The sequence below is a fragment of the Podarcis tiliguerta genome (genome assembly GCF_965153285.1).
Source record: "Podarcis tiliguerta genome assembly, chromosome: 8".
Lineage (NCBI taxonomy): Eukaryota > Metazoa > Chordata > Lepidosauria > Squamata > Lacertidae > Podarcis > Podarcis tiliguerta.
In genome coordinates, this window is record NC_139541.1 from 50,399,197 (window position 1) to 50,417,832 (window position 18,636).

The 18,636-nt window shown below is 46.8% G+C and overlaps 1 protein-coding gene across 1 annotated transcript in view; it reads right to left on the bottom strand.

Annotated features, from left to right (window-relative positions):
• Positions 1–18,636, bottom strand: part of HYDIN (HYDIN axonemal central pair apparatus protein) — a 142,595-nt gene that overhangs the window by 60,837 nt on the left and 63,122 nt on the right. Inside the window, exons 25-41 of the mRNA XM_083454603.1 lie at positions 18,007–18,115; positions 17,473–17,592; positions 16,426–16,635; positions 14,596–14,733; positions 13,327–13,504; positions 13,108–13,235; positions 12,482–12,615; positions 11,411–11,547; positions 10,453–10,580; positions 8,947–9,138; positions 8,214–8,363; positions 6,493–6,732; positions 6,086–6,236; positions 4,613–4,807; positions 3,306–3,476; positions 2,416–2,592; positions 969–1,192 (exon numbers count right to left, since the gene is read on the bottom strand). Of these exons, the coding sequence (XP_083310729.1) occupies positions 969–1,192; positions 2,416–2,592; positions 3,306–3,476; positions 4,613–4,807; positions 6,086–6,236; positions 6,493–6,732; positions 8,214–8,363; positions 8,947–9,138; positions 10,453–10,580; positions 11,411–11,547; positions 12,482–12,615; positions 13,108–13,235; positions 13,327–13,504; positions 14,596–14,733; positions 16,426–16,635; positions 17,473–17,592; positions 18,007–18,115 (2,782 nt within the window). The remainder of the gene's footprint in view (positions 1–968; positions 1,193–2,415; positions 2,593–3,305; positions 3,477–4,612; positions 4,808–6,085; positions 6,237–6,492; positions 6,733–8,213; positions 8,364–8,946; positions 9,139–10,452; positions 10,581–11,410; positions 11,548–12,481; positions 12,616–13,107; positions 13,236–13,326; positions 13,505–14,595; positions 14,734–16,425; positions 16,636–17,472; positions 17,593–18,006; positions 18,116–18,636) is intronic.

An 18,636-nucleotide genomic window follows, 5' to 3' on the forward strand; every position in this document is an offset into this window, starting at 1 on the left:
TGTGGTGGAGTCTCCTTCTTTGGAGGTCTTTAAGCAGAGGCTTGACAACCATATGTCAGGAGTGCTCTGATGGTGTTTCCTGCTTGGCAGGGGGTTGGACTCGATGACCCTTGTGGTCTCTTCCAACTCTATGATTCTATGATTCTATGCTTTATTAGTTGTTCTACAATGCTACCATGTAATTGCTGGCTGGAGGAGTTGCAGTGCAATAAAACCAGGACAAATATAAGCCAGAACATTAGTGCTATAATTTTGGGGGGAATTTCAGCAGGAAGTTACAGGGTGTGAACTGATTGGAAATGAAGCAGTGTAACTGCCCCAGAACTTTTGAAGGCACAAGCAGTATTGCAAGTGGGATCATGTGTGACCAACTCGACAGCATCATGAGCACAAAGCATTGTGAATCTGCACTAAAAAGTATGACTGCAGGGGCCCAAGCACCTCAACAGCATAAGAAAAGGAATCCACGGAATGGTTTGAGAGGACCTGATGTTGCTGCAGCATTCTTGAAGCAAAGCAAATACAAACTAATCAATTCCTGGATGGGTGACCATTGGGAGACCCACCTGAGAGAAAGGTGGGTGTATCAGAAGTATTTACAGAATGGCATTACAAGGGGCACTAGGCCTCAGCATTGGGACCCCATACTATTTCCCTCAGGAAGGGGCAAGAGGGTGGCAGGAGTTTTTGGCAAATCTTAAGAAGCTGCCTTACAGTGAGTTGGACCATTGGTCTATCTTGCTCAGTATGGTTTACACCAACCTGGTGGGTTGATGGGAGTTGTAGTCCAACACCTGGAGGGCACCAGGTTGGTGGAGGCCTGGCTACACTGACTGACAGAGGCTCTCCAGGGTTTTAAACAAAGTTTCCCATTTCATCCTAGGAATGTCAAGGATTGAACCTTTGACCTTCTGCATGCCAAGCATATGCTCTACCACTGGGTCATTGCTCTTCCTCAGTTCTCTCACCTGGGATCCAGGTTGATCAGATTGTTGATGCTGCTGCTGCTTTTGTGATGTGTGACCTTCAGACTTGCCCTTTGCCGTCGCCGTGCTTCCCCTATAGCCTCTAGAGACAGCTGAGAGGGGTCCTGTTTTGGACTCTGAACTATGGCTGCCTTCTGAGGTGTGCTTACCCAAAGCCTCTGTACTGAGCCTGTTATTCAGAGGCAGGGTGAGCTGCCCTTCAGTTCCTTGATGGGAAAGACAGACAGACGCAAATAGTTCCTTGATGTTTTACAAGTCAGAGAAGTGAACACTACTTCAGCATCCAAACTTGGCAAGGCATAGTGATGAGATCTCAGTGGGTGAATTGGGAAAGGTTAGCCTCTGCCAACTATGTCTGCCTGGCTACCCATTGCAGTGTCAGCATAAGCAAAGGGCAGGAGCACTGTGCTCTCTTCCACTAGGCCTCTTTACCCAGAGCCAGGTTTTGAGGGCCTGTATCTAGTTTTTAGGGACGCGGGTGGCGCTGTGGGTAAAAGCCTCAGCGCCTAGGACTTGCTGATCGAAAGGTTGGCGGTTCGAATCCCTGCGGCGGGGTGCGCTCCCGTCGCTCGGTCCCAGCGCCTGCCAACCTAGCAGTTCGAAAGCACCCCCGGGTGCAAGTAGATAAATAGGGACCGCTTACTAGCGGGAAGGTAAACGGCGTTTCCGTGTGCGGCTCTGGCTCGCCAGATGCAGCTTGTCACGCTGGCCACGTGACCCGGAAGTGTCTGCGGACAGCGCTGGCTCCTGGCCTCTAGAGTGAGATGAGCGCACAACCCTAGAGTCTGTCAAGACTGGCCCGTACGGGCAGGGGTACCTTATCTAGTTTTGGGCCAAAAGGTCAGGCTGGGCATGTAGTTAGTGCAGCTCACAACAGCCTCCCTGACTGAGCTGCTAGAGACCCTCTCAGATGTAGGGTTGCAGAACATTCACACTGAGGTCACTGTTGGGTCAGCTCAGGCCTCCACAGCCTTCATGATAACATTAGGAAAACCTTAATGTTATTTGTCGCTAGGCAAGACATACCTTCAAGTAGTTTCCCTATGGGAGAGTATTTGCTATTTAATTGTTACATTTCTATCCCATCTTTTCCTCCAAAGAATTCAAGATGGCATACGTGGTTCTTCCCCATCTCATTTAATTACCACAACAATCCTGTGAGGTAGGTTAGGCTGAGAGACCATGACTGGCCCAAGGTCATCACTCAGTGAGCTGAGGCTAAGTGGGGATTTAAGTGTTTCCCAAGTCCTATTCCAATGCTCTAACTACTACCCCACCACTGGATATACCGTACTGGAGTGAGAGTTAAGCTGGTCCTGAGAAGAGAGTAAATGTTCACTGAGGATGGACTATGGGGAGGACAGGCAAAGGCCAGATGGGTACTTGCCATGATGTTGAAGACTCCCACAACCCCCCCATCCCCACTTACCCGGTCCCTCTTCATTTTCACGTTGTGCCAGTTCAATGGCGGCTCGGATGCAGAGTTCACGAGCACGAAGCCCTGCTGAAGTGTTCCCATCAGAGATGGCTTCCAAGACCACAGAATCAATGGATAAGCAAGCAGCACTGTAGTGTTTGGCAAGGGTGATGGCCGCACTAGACTTTCCTAGAGGAATCAGAGACAAAGGTATTGCTAAACACACACACACACTTTCACCATCCATAATTTATTGACATCCCTTTATATCTGGGATGGAGGGGCTTTTTCAGTCTAAGGGCCACATGCTCTTCTGGACAACTTTCTGAGGGCCACATGGCAGTGGGGGGTAGGGCCGGAAGCAAAAGTGGGTGGAACAATGAATGTGAACAGTAAGCCAGTTTCTACATACTCTCTCACTTACCCCTCTCTTCCAGAGAAGCAATAATTCAAGGACATAGTCCAGTAAGACAAAAACATGGGGGGGGGGGGAGAGTGAATCAGAAGGGCCAGCAGTGATGGATGGGTGGGGTCTGGGGAGAGTTCTAAGGGGAATTCTCAACAGACTCTCGTAAAACAGGAACATGGTTGCCTTCCCAGGGCAAATCCCCTCTCCCTGGCACCCGCCATTCATCAAGGAAGAGCAAGGCAGGTCACTCTGCCTGCTCTGCATTAAGCACACCTCTAGCTTAGCCCACAGTTAGCATCAGCCTTGACAAGAAAATGCCTTGAGTCCTTCAGCCCCCCAAAAAGTTGTTCACAAACTAAAAAATATTCAGAAGAGAGCTGCAAAAAACAGAGGATGTCAGTGAGATCTCAGAGCATATGGTGGTACTCAGATGCCATCTGAGAGTATACTGTCACCACAGATGTAGCCCTGCTCTCCGAGGCGGTCTCTGTACCTGTAAGGGGAGCACCATGGATGATGATGGCAATGCCCCTGCGGTTCCTGGCAGCCCGTCCTTCTGGAGATATATCAATGCCAAGGTGACGCGCAATGGCTTTTGAGACAGGGTTGTTGTCTAGCTCTCCAACAGCTTCCTTATTCTTGATCACACTTTGCTGACTCCCTCCTGAAAAGGAATCAGGGCTATAGACAGCTTGCTCAAAGACCTTATCCTTCAAAGGGCTTCAGAAAGGAAAGATGTCAGGTACAAATAGTACATCTTCAGAAATTGCACAGACCCTTTTATTTTCAAGGAGGAACAGAGGGTTGGCCTAATGGGAGAAGTCCTTAAGCCCAGTAAGGAATGCCACTCTCTCATCTTTGCTGCTGCGGATGGCAGGGGTGTCCATGGCTTTTTTAATCCTTTACTGCAACAGACAGTATATATCTATACATTTGCTCTGGGATTAAAAATAAATAAATTAACTCCAGAACCTGTAATCTGTTTGAATGAGCTTATTTTGAACAATTTATACTGATCCTGTCAGGCAGGGCAAGAAATGTTTTTGTTTTAATTTATCACATTATTAATGTACTTGTAGCTCTCTTCTTTCTATTGCTCGCTCTGTCCCTCCAGCCTCAACACCCTTTATGTGACTTCTTACCAATGCTGTCATGTGCACTGATCAAACACTGTGCATTGGAATTTCACCACAGACCCCTGCACATAATATGCAAAAAAGATCAGCAATATCAGGGGAGACAAGCCAAGAGTGAAGCCTCATTCCTCTGTCAACATAGTGAGGGCCTGTGCACAAGCAATGGGTGGACAGGACTTAAGCCTTTGTCCAATGGGAAAAGTCAAGATAATGTATTTCCACTACAACTTCTGCAGTTGCTTCATGCTGGAGAACAAAGTTTGCGGGAGATGGCATGCAACACAATTATGGGTCAAAAGGATTTTGTCAAGCCAGGTATTTTCGAGATTTGGAAAACATGCACTGGTCCACAATTCCAACACATGTGGAACCTAAACTCTCCTGATCTAGAGTCAGGTAGGTAGTCGTGTTGGTCTGATGCAGTCGAAATATATATAAAAAAATTTAAATGTCCAGTAGCACTTTAGAGACCAACTAAGTTTGTTCTTGGTGTAAGCTTTCTCCTGATCTAGTTCCTTATAGATTTTCACCATGAGGTGGCAGCAAAATGTCACTATGTGGATGTCTAAAGCTTTCCCCATTACATCACATACATTTTCTTTTTTCAGTGGTGATGATGACATGCTCTTTTCACTGTCCCAGCAAACCAGAAGCTCTCACTCACCTTGTCCTCTGTCTGTCCCCTCCTCTTCCTCTTCTTCCTCCTGATCAAATTTCGATTCCACCCTGAAAGTTCTGGTATCCTCATTAAGGGAAAGAGAAGGATGAGCAGAGGCCGCCGTGGATGTTGTTTGCCCAGCACTGGAAGGGAGGAGCTTCATCCCATGATCAGAAAGTAAAGCATTTTCTTCATCTTCCACTAAAGAGGAAAGGAGAGCAGATGTCACAGTGCATACAAGAGACATCAAGTAATGTACTGGCGGCACTTTCAGAAGTTCCCCAAACTCGGTCTTAACCAAAGCAAACCAGTGAAGGACATGCCATTCTCTATAGACCAACCTTTGCCAACTTGGCACCTTCCAGATGTTTTTGCCACTAGCACCAATCAGCTCTTGGAAATAGGCTCAAAAACACAGAAGACTAGCTTCTAGCCTTCAGATTGTGTTGCCTGGACAAATAACTGCATTTATGTATGGCTCACCTTAGCCAATTGTAAAATAAAATGGGCAGAGGCTGCTTTTGAAAGACACCATGGCTTTGGAATGAAGGGATAATGATTTATACCACCCACCCAGTTCATGCTCTATGTAGTCCATCCTGTGAAGGTGTGGTGATGTAGGGATTAGCACTGGGCGGGGGTGTTGGTAAAAGGAGAGGGAATTCAGTCACAGCAGCCAAGTCTGTGTGGGGAAGCAAGTCAGAAGTCCTGTCAATGGGAAGCATCCAGATGTGCCAAGGTGGGAGAAGGGATTCCCCTGGCCTGGCACTTAGACCATACCCTTGGGCTGCAAATCTTTAAGGAACATGCCCCGCCCCCAATTCAATAATCCTGGGGACTGTAGTTTGTAAACTACTATTCCCAGGATTCTTTGGGGAACCCATGTGTTTCAAATGTGCTTTAAATGAATGGTGTGTATGCAGCCCCAGAATTTTGGGGCTGCAGGGGGAAGGCAGTTGTGAATCAGGTAGGGCCTCCTTTAATACTGGAATAGGTGTAGTCAGATGATATGGAAGCAGTGTGTCAGACCTGACATCACTTTGGGTTCCCGCTTTAGGCAATGCTCCTGGATAGTTTGAGTAATACTTGCAGATCTCTTTTGTCACAGTAAATAACGAAAGTTGCAGGCACATGGTTGTATCCAACTAATTCCTACTCAGAGTACACATTGGCCAAAAGATTCCTGCGTTGCAGGAGGTTACACTAGGTGACTCTCATGGTCCCTTCCAACTCTACGATTCTTCACCCACTGAAATTAATGAACCTAAATTAGTCATGTCCATTAACCTCAATGGGTCTACCGTGAGAATGACTAGCAAGGCATTATCCCACCTTTTCATTCCAGGAGTAGATGCAAAATCTAGAAATGAGCACAGCAGGTAGCTGGAATTAGTCAGTCCCCTTACACCCTCTCTGATGTCCAAAAATAGCCACCCCATGCAGCTGGACTCTCCAAAAAGCCCAGTCTCCTCAGCTCACCATTTTCCTGATTAACTGTCTCCTGGTCACCTTGAAACTTCTTCTGCTCCTCATAATATTCCAGGACTTCAAAAGGCAGCTTCTCCCCAGGGATGCGAGGAGGCAACAGAAGCATGTTATGGGTGTCATAGCCCTTCAACATCCGCAGAATCTAAAACCAAGCAGATATATAAGGATACAAAGAACTATCTCATGTGGAGTCTGGCCAGTGCTCCATTAAGGCCAGTATGAATGACCCTGAATTGCTGCAGTGTTTGACTTGTAGAAGTCAGTTTGCCCATAACCTGTTAGACTTGAGCCCACCATCTGTTGTTGACACTGTACCACACTTTGAACAGTGTGATTAGCAGAGTATGCACAGCTAGAGTTTGCAGCCTCAGATGGGAGGAAGTGTGCTTGGTTCTTACCCGCTCTTCCAACAGATACTGCTGGTCAAATTCCAAGGAGTAGAATTCAATGGGGAAGCTGCAAGGGTTCTTCACCACCACTTCAGCCTCATCCCCAACGGCATAAGGCAAGAGGGGCCCAAGTTCCAGAATGGAAGGAGTGAACTCTAGACGCGGCTCCAGACCTTGCCCAGAGACATTCAGCTGCAGCTGCTGGGTGCTCTGGGAAATGCTCAGAATCAGGTAGTGGCGGTAGGATTTCTAAGATAACAAAAGTTGGAGAGATTATTTCACAGAACTGTAGAGATGGAAGGGACACCAAGATTCATCTTGTCCAGGGGTAGGCAACCTAAGGCCTGTGGGCTGGATGCGGCCCAATCGCCACCGATGGTCCGGGAATCAGTGTGTTTTTACATGAGTAGAATGTGTCCTTTTATTTAAAATGCATCTCTGGGTTATTTGTGGGGCCTACCTGGTGTTTTTACATGAGTAGAATGTGTGCTTTTGTTTAAAATGCATCTCTGGATTATTTGTGGGGCATAGGAATTCGTTCAGTTTTTTCCTTCAAAATATAGTCTGGCCCACCACATGGTCTGAGGGATGGTGGACCAGCCCATGGCTGAAAAAGGTTGCTGACCCCTGCTTGTCCAACTCTCTGCAATGCAGGATTCACAGCTAAAGAATCCCTGACAGATGACCATCCAACCTCTTTTTATATAAGAAAGAAAGAAAGAAAGAAAGAAAGAAAGAAAGAAAGAAAGAAAGAATATAGAAAGGCCCAAGTTTAGCTCTTGCCTAGCAGTCGTAAGAAAACTATGCCCATGGATTCATACTTGTTGCACTGTCTTGCTCTACATTTGTGCTCAGCATAGTAATGCCAACTACCCATCTATTATAATGCTGGGAGTTCTGGCCTCACTCTGTTATAACATTCTCTTCCACCACCCATGCTGATATAAATACACCTGCCAGCAGAAGGCAGCACTTGATGTTTGATAACGCGGGCTCTCTCTAGCCCATGAAACCTCCTGCCGTGAAATATATATTAGCCTGGAAGGTGCCATAAGATTTTTGATTGTTTTGCTGGGCCAGACCAAGATTCCTCTCATCCCTCATGGCCTGTCATCAGCACTTTTCTTTCACCCTCTCAACTGGAAAAGGCCTCTTGGCTGTCAAGGCTAAAGCTGTTGATACCTTATTTATTTGTTATTTGTCATTTGTAAAATTTCTTACCCATCTTTCACAACAATACAACATGTCGTTATTAAAAAACAGATAAAACCATTCCTATTATAAAAACAAGTTAAAGTGCTCCAAATGGAACAGAATAGTCACTTTCTCCCCAACTTGTTCTGGACCTAGCCTATTCTCGACAGCTTTTATTAACCTCATGTGCTCTATGTTCAATGAGGCCAAGTTCCTTCCCATGTTCTGATCCTTAAGGACTCTGGATGAACACACCGCTGACCTAGCCTTCCATTCCAAAACATCATCGCTTTCAATGTTATCAATAGCAGGGCTATCAATGCTGTGGTTCAACTCTAAGAGACTCATTGACCTGTCTGTCAACATTTAAAAAGCTAAAATAATTCACACTAACTGTCACCAAATTAATCATTTAAATCATCACTCCCCCCCCCCTCCAAATACTGACTAGAGGACTCTCATGTGCTACCATTGAACCCTCTTTGCAACGAGAGTTGCAACTGTTCAATAGCATGAACAGCATCCTGACCTCCTACCTCTTCTCTGGGTGCAAACTTGACTTGCACATTGAGCCTCTCCCCCGGAGCCAGAATCCCATAGGGAGGGATCATCTCAAAGACATTGGGCTTGTGTTTTAACTCACGGCGCATCTTCCGACGTAAGGCCATTGGCATGTGCTTGTCCACCTAAACATACAACAAACAATGACATCACTGAGCAATGGATCTCTGTGCTATTGTGAACAGACCTGTTCCCACCCTAACTGCATCTGAAATTCAGGTGCCTGCAGTTTTGTTACATGCAACAACCTGCTAGCCAGGTAGATGGACCAATGTTTCTTGGAGAGTGTTTTACCTCACTGTTTTATATTCTTTTGCATTCTTCAGTGGCTCAAGTGAGTCTGAAGCTGAATTGCCTGTTGTGGGCTTAACCAGCTACAGGGCCTGCCTCTGAGTACTTGCCTTTCTGAACCTCTGGAGACCTTGCCTCAGTGCTTTATGGATCAAAAGGACTCAGCCTCAGGAGTAGAAAAAGGAGGGCAGATTCTGTCAGCTTTTCAGCTATCATCTGTAACTACACCTTTAAGTACAACTTAATCTCTATCCAGTGCAAAGCTTCACTGGTCAGTTTCTGGAGATTGAGCTGCTGTTCAAGGCACAGGAGAGGCTGACTCATTTCTGATGAGGTGGCAACCCTCGTGGAAAGAGCAGGGTGGAACCTGATGGTCAGAAAAGGGGAAAGAGAAGCCTGCGGCCAGGTCTACTTTACCTTTTTTATTTGCTCGCTGCTGGTGGCAAACCACTCACAGGTGACCTGGAGCTGGTTGTGAAGCTGGATTGTCTCGACTTGGCACTGGCCGCACTGAGTGGCAGCAAACTCCAAATTGTCATTGGACATGCAGAGAGATGGCATAATCACCATGGCACGTAGAGAGATGTTGAATGTGGGTCCGGTCAGGACCTGGAGAAAACAAACAGGACCTAAGCACCATGTGCAGGAAATGGGAACCTCTAACACACATACAGTGGTACCTCAGTTTAAGAACAGTCCTGTTTACGAACGATTTGGTTTACGAACTCCGCAAAACCAGAAGTAGTATCCCGGTTTGCAAACTTTACCTCGGTCTAAAAACGGAATCCAAACGGTGAGGAGGCGTCATTAGGGAAAGCACACCTCAGTTTAAGAACAGTTTCGGTTTAAGAATAGACTTCTGGAATGGATTAAGTTTGTAAACCGAGGTACCACTGTACGCTTAATGGCACTTGGGGCACCATGCAGGTATCAAATGGTGGAGAAATCATATATATGTGCTGCAGATCGAGCCTGGAGCTACAGGATTGGTCTCTCCCCCACCACTCACAGGCCAGGTTTGACAAGTGGGCAGAGCCACAGTGGCAGATATGGGGCTCTCAAATTTCAGCACTGCCCTGTGCAATGCTAAAATCTGGCACGGCCCCACCTCTCACACTCCATTATACAGCATTGTTGTGTCCCAAAGGAGTGTTATACTCCAGGCCAGAGCACTTTTAAGGAGCCTGGTCTGACCAAAGAGAGCTGGGCTCAGTTCAGACAGAAGGAATTGCTCTAGTTATAAGGGCTCAGTTTGCCTATGGCACTTCTTGGAGCACACTGTCTGCCTTGGAGTCAGATGTGGCCTTCCTAAGCCGTTCTTAGGAACACAGAAAGCTGCCTTATACTGAGTCAGACTATGGGTCCATATAGGCCAGTACAGTCAACACTGACAGGGATCGACTCTCCAGGGTTTCAGATAGGAAATCTTATCCCATCCCTATGTGGAGATGCTGCTAGAGATTGAGCTTGGGACAGTCTACATGCCAGGCAAGTGTTCTACCACACAGCTATGTCCCTTCCCCTTTACTATGGCCTATACAGCTGCCCTCCATAAATTCCCATGCAGTTGTCCAGTTGCTGGTCTCCCCTGTCCACCCATGTGGCTCCATAATTCATGGCAGGCTTTGTCTTAACTCCAAGGACTTCAAAGTGGATCATGGGAGGCCAGCTGTAGCTACAACTGAAGTGGGTGTTCATGGCTCTGCTGATGACTGCATTTCTTTCTGAAAGTTACATCCTAGCTGTGATGCATCATAAACTTTGCCTGCCTTTTAGGACATGTCAACTACGAGGGCTGAACCCACTAGTTTCAGTTCCTTGCAGTGTCCCATTTTTCCAATTTCCCAAATTCCTTCCCCATCCCCAGCCTCAGCCAAGGGCCCCAAGGCAGTGCAGCATGGCGGGCTGCGAAATGAAAGGCACCTTGACTGGCAGGATCACTTCCACCTCTCCCAGGGGCTGGTTGGCACTCTGGGGATCAAATCGTACTCCAAATGTCTCAGTCTCGCAGTAGGGCAGGTTCTTCACTCTGTCCAGCTCTGTGTCGAAACCTGGCTCAAAAGAGCAACAATGTCATTCCTTGCCAATTCAGGTGTGCAGGGAGGAATCAGCCATTGGTTTGTTTGTTTTCAATTACACTGACGTGACACCCTTCCACCAAGGAGCTTAGAATGGCTGCACAAGGTTCTCTCTCCACCCATTTTATCCCCCATACCCAGGGAATAGGTTAGGCTGAGGAAGCCCCTGGGGTTGGAAAACTGGAGGCAGCACAGCCATGTCAGGCTTGCCTGCTTGGTACAATTCCCTCTGAGAGAAACTGAATGTGGGAAATTAGCAGCCAAACCTAACAAATGCATATTCTTGCTAATTAGCATGAGAAGGGGCTACGTCCACATAGCTGTATTGCTGATAGGCAAATCTCAAACCTTAGAAATACAATTGTAGGGAGGGCTCTGTGTAGTGTTATTTCAAGAATTTGGGGCTGAGGGAACCACTGACCACCTTCACAGCAGTCAGATGAGCAGCCATTCCAACCATAATAATCTTCCCAGCACAGGGCAAACTGAGCAGGATCAGATGTGAATCCTGACAGGGCTATCAGTCTGCAGATGACACACATCTCCTTCTCTCTTTGGTCTTTGTGTTTACCCATACTCTGCCCATAGTGGGCAACTGGATGCAGAAGAAAACCTTATTTGGAAAAAAGTGTTCAGTGTCTGAGAGTAAAACAATTGGGGTGGGAGGGGAAGGGCTTGTACTGGTGGCAAATTCATTGGGTTTTTAATATATTTATATATGCTTTTCCCATTCAATTACTGATCAATCAAGTTTTCAGGATAGGCTGAGCTAGAAATGAAAAGGAACCAGATCTCCTTATTACCTGAGTCCCGCAAGTTCCGCCTATCGGCATAGAAGGACACAGGAAACTGGCCAGTGTTGGTGATTTTGATAATGTGGGTCCGGACGGTGCCCAGGATGATGTAGCCAAAGTCTAAGATGTACTCAGGGAGTTGTGCTCTGAAAAAGTAGCAACGGCTGGTTGTAAATAGATGTTTGATGCTCAGCTGGATAGCGAGGGCTGCATTTTCAACAGGACTTTGAGGATTTAAGCATTTCACTTAAGTGCCAGAGCATACTTATGGCAGAGGGAAGCAGAGCGGAAAGTAACATTGTGCCAATCACAGAAATGGCACTGCAGCCCTTTGGGAGGGGATTACTTTTATTATCCAATTGAATGTTGAATGTTGGAAGATACAGGAAAGGTAAAAGAAAATGCTTCTTCATGCAGCATTATTAAAATATGGAACTTGTTCCCACAGGTGACAGTGATGGACATGAACCTGGATGGTTTTCAAAGAGGACTAGACAACTTCATGAAGAAGAAAGGTTATCAGTTGCTACCAACCATGAAGGCTATGCTCTGCCTCCACAGCTGGAGGCAGAAATACTCCTGAATGCCAGTTACTAGAGACCACAGGAAGGGAGAGTGATTTTGTGCTCAGATTCTGCTTCAAGTTTTCCCACAGGCATCTGCTGTGAAAATAGGATGATGGACTAGATGGGCTGTTGGCTGATCCAGTAGGCTCCCCTTATATTATTATTATTATTATTATAGTTCAAATGTAGGTAGATTCAAAACAGCATTCAGCTAAGAAGACCTGGACAAGCCATGGGTTGACTCCCCATGCATCTCTGACAGGATTCTATGCATCAGAGTCTGGGGGCTTGCTACAGATTGCAGACTGTCCAAATAGAGATTGCCAGCGAAGCCAAGAAACTTCACATGGTGAAAGCTTCCCCACTTCCCAGAGGCAGAGGAAACTGGGTGGATTGGGAGGACCAAGCAGTTTCCTGAGATTCTCCACTTATTTCCAAGTACTCAGGTGCTGGGAGCCCCCCTCATAACCCTGAAGTCTGGGGAAGTGGCCATAGGGAGGAGATCTGCACCCACTTGACAAATCTGCGGCGAATTCGCTGGCTGATGGCAGGGTCCTCCTTTGGGTCACAGGAAAGCTGCTTCTGCTGCTCCAAGGCATGTTCTCGAACAAGGAGCCTCTCCACCTCCAACTGCACTTGCATGGCAAGCTGTCAAGACCAAGGAGACAGTCAGCCAACCTGACCCCAATCCTGCATAGTCCTTCCTGCTTCCCCTACAGCATCAGCACCAGAAAGCTCCCTTTTCTGTCGGTTCCTTTTGATCTACTGGCCTCCTACACCTCCATGGTTGCCAATGCCCACTTTTGCCCTTCTGAAGAAGCCATCTGCCATTTTGTGCTCCTGCTCAGCCCTTCCTTCTGCATGTCAGAACTGTGTGGCTTGCATGGCTCTTCCAGTTTAGGGAAGCTTTTAATGTTTAGTAGACTATTGTATTTTAATATTCTATTGGAAGCCGCCCAGAGTGGCTGGGGAAACCCAGCCAGATGGGCAGGGTATAAAATAATAATAATAATAATAATAATAATAATAATAATAATTCCAGTTCCCCCTGCCAATGTGTTCCAGGTCAACTCCAGCCCTCACCCAGCCCAGCCCAGCCCAGCCTAGCTCACAAGCAAGCAAAGGAGCTTTTAATCTTACTACAGAGTTGGATTCCTCCATGGCTGGGTCTGTGCCCACTGCCTCCGAGTTACTGATGGAATCTTTGTGTGAATCCTGCTCCATGCGTTCCTTGACTTCTCTTAGGAGGATGCTGTACTGGTCATTTCCTACAGCAAGCACAAAGGGGTGAGAGTTTGGACCAGGGATGGGAGCTGCACTTTCCAAGGAAGGTGGAAGCTCTAGGATACTAACCCCTACCTTTAACATTTATGGGTAGATCTACGCAAATTCTGGGGAAGATTCCTTCTCCTTTCAGGGTGATAAGTTCTGGATCCATGTGGGCCACCTGGATCTGGAAGGTTCTTTGGAAGACCTCCGGAATGCCAGGCAAATAATATACCTTCAACACCTGCTCCTTCCCAGATTCAATATAACTCTAGGAGAGACAATTGGGAGAATCCTGAATAGGTAACGCTGCTCCTTGCCAAATAGAGGGTTGAGCAATCTTGCCTCCATAGAATGGTTTAAGTGGACAGCCTGGCATCTTCTTTGTCTTGGGCACAGACTGGATCAGTGAGAAACATTATGTTAGCCTGTTTCACAGATGGTTGTGTAAACTCTTGCACTGTTTTTTAAATTTAGATTTCCCACCAAATAAAAGCCAGGTTTAGTTACCAGAGACATCATGCAAATTAAGCACATTTGCTTTTCCCATTTAAATGTACAGAAGGATTTGAGCTTTCAAAGAAATTCCTAAGTAAGGATTAAAGGAATGGAAAGAGATGATGGCATGGATAGTGTGGCATCTTCACAGACCCAGTCCCAGATTGATGGACTGCGCCAGTGTCTCAAGTCTAGGGGCAGGGTTGCCATCTCCCCACCTTTTTGAATTTTATTGTTGCTGGAAATTTTACTTCTTCCCACCCAAGATGAGCAGGGACAGGATTTGGTGGCCATCTCACAGGCCTGCGCTAAGAAAAGTACAGGCTTTCTTGGTGAGGCACCAAATAACTAAACACTTTAGGGGCATTTCCCTCCAGTTAGGAAAATGGTCAGTGCTCCCCTCTCTTGTTGTGAAAGAGCAACCGGCTCAATGCTGACCCACCTACAAGAAAGGAACCTAGAGCAGGTAGCAAAAGAGGAAGGCTCTCCACACCAAAAACCTCCCTTCTGACATCTATAGGATGGACTTCACCCCGCACAGAGGGGCGGGGGGGGGGTGCTGCTCAGCCTGAGTCTTTGTGAAATGAATGAGTTATCTTAAAGGAAAGCTCTTTTCAGAGAACAGACAGAGAGAGAGGCCAAGGAAGGAAGGAAGGAAGGAAGGAAGGAAGGAAGGAAGGAAGGAAGGAAGCCTTAACTTAAAAAGGGTTCATGCTTGAAGGCAGATTCCACCTGAATTCTAATGACACATTTGCAAGAGCCTGCCTTGCTTTGCACAATCTGCACAATAATTCAAAAATCAAAATGCATAAAGAAGTGACCCTTAAACACAACAGCATCTATCCGGCTTCTGCTCTTACTCACAGAAACAGGCAGAGTCAGTGGCACACCAGGTGCAGGGTTATTGGCTGAAGCTTCAATGGTGTTAGTCACAAAGTATTCAAATCCAACTTTTCCTGTATTTTTCAGCGTAATCTCAGTCACACATATCTGATCAAAAGGCTTAGGGAGAGAAAAGAGAGTGATGCCAATATGAACATGCAAACCTTTTGCTGCAATGCTGAAAGCATCTTGCCCTGAGCCCCTCTTTCCATCCCTCCTCTGATTCAACACCAACCAGCTATTTGGGAGGAGATCATGTAATATTTCCAACACCACATCATACGTGATGCTCTGCACATGTGTAAAGTTGTCCAACCAGCACTAGTCTGCTGTATTTTGATGATTTTGACAGCAGCAAAATATCTCCAGATGTTTCCAGATGTTGAGCAGGACCCTCCTAAGTCACCAGAAATCTTATTTTAAGAAAGATTTGGTAACGTTGCTGTGTATCCTCAGATCATGTGAATGCAATATCTATGTCGCCTTGCATCCCTGAACCTGAGCCCCCATCCCCCTAATCCTAACACCCTAACCTTAACCCGGTGGGGAATCTTTTTGGCCTGGCAAGCCAGATCTTTTAATCCTACCATGGGGGCCAACTTTGGCAGGGGAGAAGAATCACCTGCCTCTCGGTCATTTGATGCCAGGTGATGAACAGATGAGTTGTTTCAGTCACATGCCAAAGTTGGCAGTGGGGTGGGGATAATGACCAAGCAGGATTGAACTCCCTGCACATCAGCTGATGTGTGGAGAGTTCAATCCTGCTTTCCGCAGGGGTCAGCTGCACAAGGTGTAGGGCAGGTGGAGAGAGTGACCTTGTGGATCAAACCCTGCTGTGAAATTGGCTATGCCCAACCCTGAGAGAAGGTCATCTTCTGGGATGACTTCTGCTTGGAGGGGTGCATGTATTAGAAGCATAAGGACCTGACAGAGGCCACCTGAGAATGGCTAGGTTAATCAGAGAGCAGATATCTAGGGAAAGAGCCTTCCCTACCGCCACCCCGGTTCTGGGGCTCAGCAAGCCTCTCAGGAGTATAAAGGCAGTGGAGTTGCACTGCAGGTTTTGCTGTGGTGAGGAGGAGGAAGTGGAAAGCCAAGGAGGACCCAAATTCTCTCCCTGAATATCACTTTAGGCAAGGTTAAGGCAGGCTTAGTAGGTGTTGTTGAACTCTTTCAATGGGGCCCAATGAAGAGGGAAAGGCAGTCCTTTTCAGCAGGGTCCTTGTGGGGAGGGGGACAGACAGCATGGTTCTTACATAGAATGTGCAATTCAAGAAAGAAGCATGTAGAGTGGAAGTTTGAAGGGTATAAGCAGAAGCAACACCTGGAGCCTGAGAGTCCATTTTCTGAGGTATAAGAAATCCAGTGGACTTGACAGACACTCTTCCAGCTGAGAGGTATTGTGGGGTGGGATGTCATGTGGAGGGAAAGCATATATAAAGGCAAAGAAGTTGGGCTCCCTTTTGGGAAGTGGGTGTGAACTAGGTGTAAACAAGAAATGGGTGGGAGCTGAGGAAGAGGAAGCTTAGGCACAGCTTCCAGTGGTCTACTGTGATCAGAAGCATTTTTGTGTTCTCTTGCATATAATAAGTACTTCAGAGGCAATTAGGAAACCCATTCTACAAGTTCAGGCTTGAAAAAAGTCCCCATAAGACTCAACCCACCATAAACTTCTCCAAAACATTTTCATCACAGGATGGTGGGTTGGAGGAAAGCACAGGGGGAGATTTCAGCAAGGCATGTTTATTGGGAAAATAACTGAAGTGACCTGCCGGAGGCCTGCAGAGTCAAGTGTGTGCAGCTTTCACTTACCTGGAGCCCATAGTCAATCTCCTTCCTGTCAAATGCATAACTCACAAGGGAGGCCTCACCCCTGAGTAGGATCTCGTAGGTGGGGCCCCCTTCAACCTCACAGATGGCTTTGACACGAGCAACGATGTCAGCATGGCCATAGAATGTGAACGTCATCCGCTGGATCTCACTCGGCTCCAGCATCCCATACAGCGGCATGATGTCAAATACCTGATCAGGAAGAGAGAGGGGCAGAGGCTGCATGTCAGCAAATGCCAAGATCCAGTTCAGGATGAGGACAGCCAATGCAGCTGTGGGGAAAGCATGGTGGCTGCAGGATTGGCACCGAAAAGATGGATCTCCATACATTCTGACCTTTACTCAGGCTCTTCCTGTGCAAAACCCCATGTACTGCACATTTCCATAGGATGATTACAGTCTTGATCCTCTTCCCAGTATCTTAGCCAATCCAAGTGTGATAACCAAGGTCTGCAACTGTTGTGCCTCCCTGCATGGGAAGGGTCTGGCTGCTGCTGCTGATCAGGCTTGTCTCCTGCCTCAGGCTGAAGAGGAAGACCTAGCTTCTTTGGGAGCAGAGGTCATCATCGAACACAAACATCTGAGGCACACACTGGAGAGAGGGACTTTGGTGGGCTTCAGCCAACATGAAGTGGCATAGCCACACATGGCTCCAGCTCTTTAGTCCAGCTTGGCCCATCCTTGAATAATCAGCAGATGGAGACTGGGGTAAAGGTTTGGAGAACTGGACCATCATTAGGAGTAGAGCATTTAGTTATGATGATACTATGGCATCCCCTCCCCTTGTATATTAAGCAAGTGGCTATTTTATTTTACAAGCACTTGAATGCTCTTGTTTGCCCTGAAGTGTGACCACCTTTGGCTTATCAGATTGATCGCTGGACTGTTTTCAGTGTTGTGGTTTCTTAACATATTGTCTTATATTATTTTATTTTCACAGCTTAGAGAAAATTATTTCTGAGTAAGTGATATACACATATATTACATGAATAAATATAATAATAATGATAAAAACAAATTCCTGCTCACTTCTTCTACGCCTGTCAGATGATGATCATCTGCTTCTGCACACCACAGGACTTCCTTGGTCTCCACCTCGCTCTTCTTTGGAAGCTCCTCTTCCCCTTGATAAGCAGCTGGCAATGGGGACTAGAAAAAAGAGCATCGGGAATGGGTGCAAGAGGCAGTGGAGGTAGGTTGGCTTGAAGGTTTTCAGATAACCAGATGTATAGCATCCCAGACCTTGACAAGAAAAATGTCAGACAGGCCAAGGCACTAGAATGTTTTGCACAGCTGGGAGAAAATGTCAAGGATAGAACTAAGGGAAAACCTTCTAACATCCAGGTGTTCTCTTCGTAGTAAGAACAGCCCCAAGTCCTCCTGCCCCATGAAACTTTTCGCAGATACACACTGAGTGCTCTAGCAGCCTCAAGACAGTCATAGAGAACAACCCACTGAGCCCGTTCACATCAGTGGTACTTGTGCAAAATCACCCACAGGTGCTACCTGTATCCTAACCAAGCCACATCTCCAAGCCAAAGGTAAGGTGAGATGAACAATTACCCTGGAGGCTGCCTTGGCTTCTGGGCTACTTTCTGCAGTGTCTGGAAGTTCCTTAGGGACAGTCTCTTCTCCATTGACAGAGTTGAGGTTTTCTTCTGTAGCTGCTTCTCTGGAGTCATAATATCAGGACAGAAATTTTACTTAATGGTGCTCAGGAAATCTGGGTATGGGTAACATTAATAGGGACACAAACGTGGTTTTGTATAAATATGAGTGAGAGGGTAATCTTTGGGGGCAGGCAAATGTGAATAATTGTGGGGAGCATTCTTACCTTTAAAGTCTTGTGGACTGAGGGGTTTTGTGTTGATTTTTAACACACCCACCCTCTCCCCACAAGAAAAGGCTCATTGCTGCTTCTGTGGCTCTTATTGAATATTTGTTTGGAACAATGCTGGGGGGGGGTAGGGGTGTGCTCCTGCATGTTCTGTTTCCTCCCCTTGAACACAAAGGTTGCGTGCACATACCATACATTCAAATCAAGAATCCTGGGAACTGCAGTTTGCACTGGGTGCTGGGAATAGTAGGTCTGTGGGAGGTAACTTTCTGTTCCCAGGATTCTGTGGGGAGAATACTTTGAATGTATGTGTAATGGTTCTAAGGGGTTGCTCGTGCGTAAGCAGGTGCCTATCT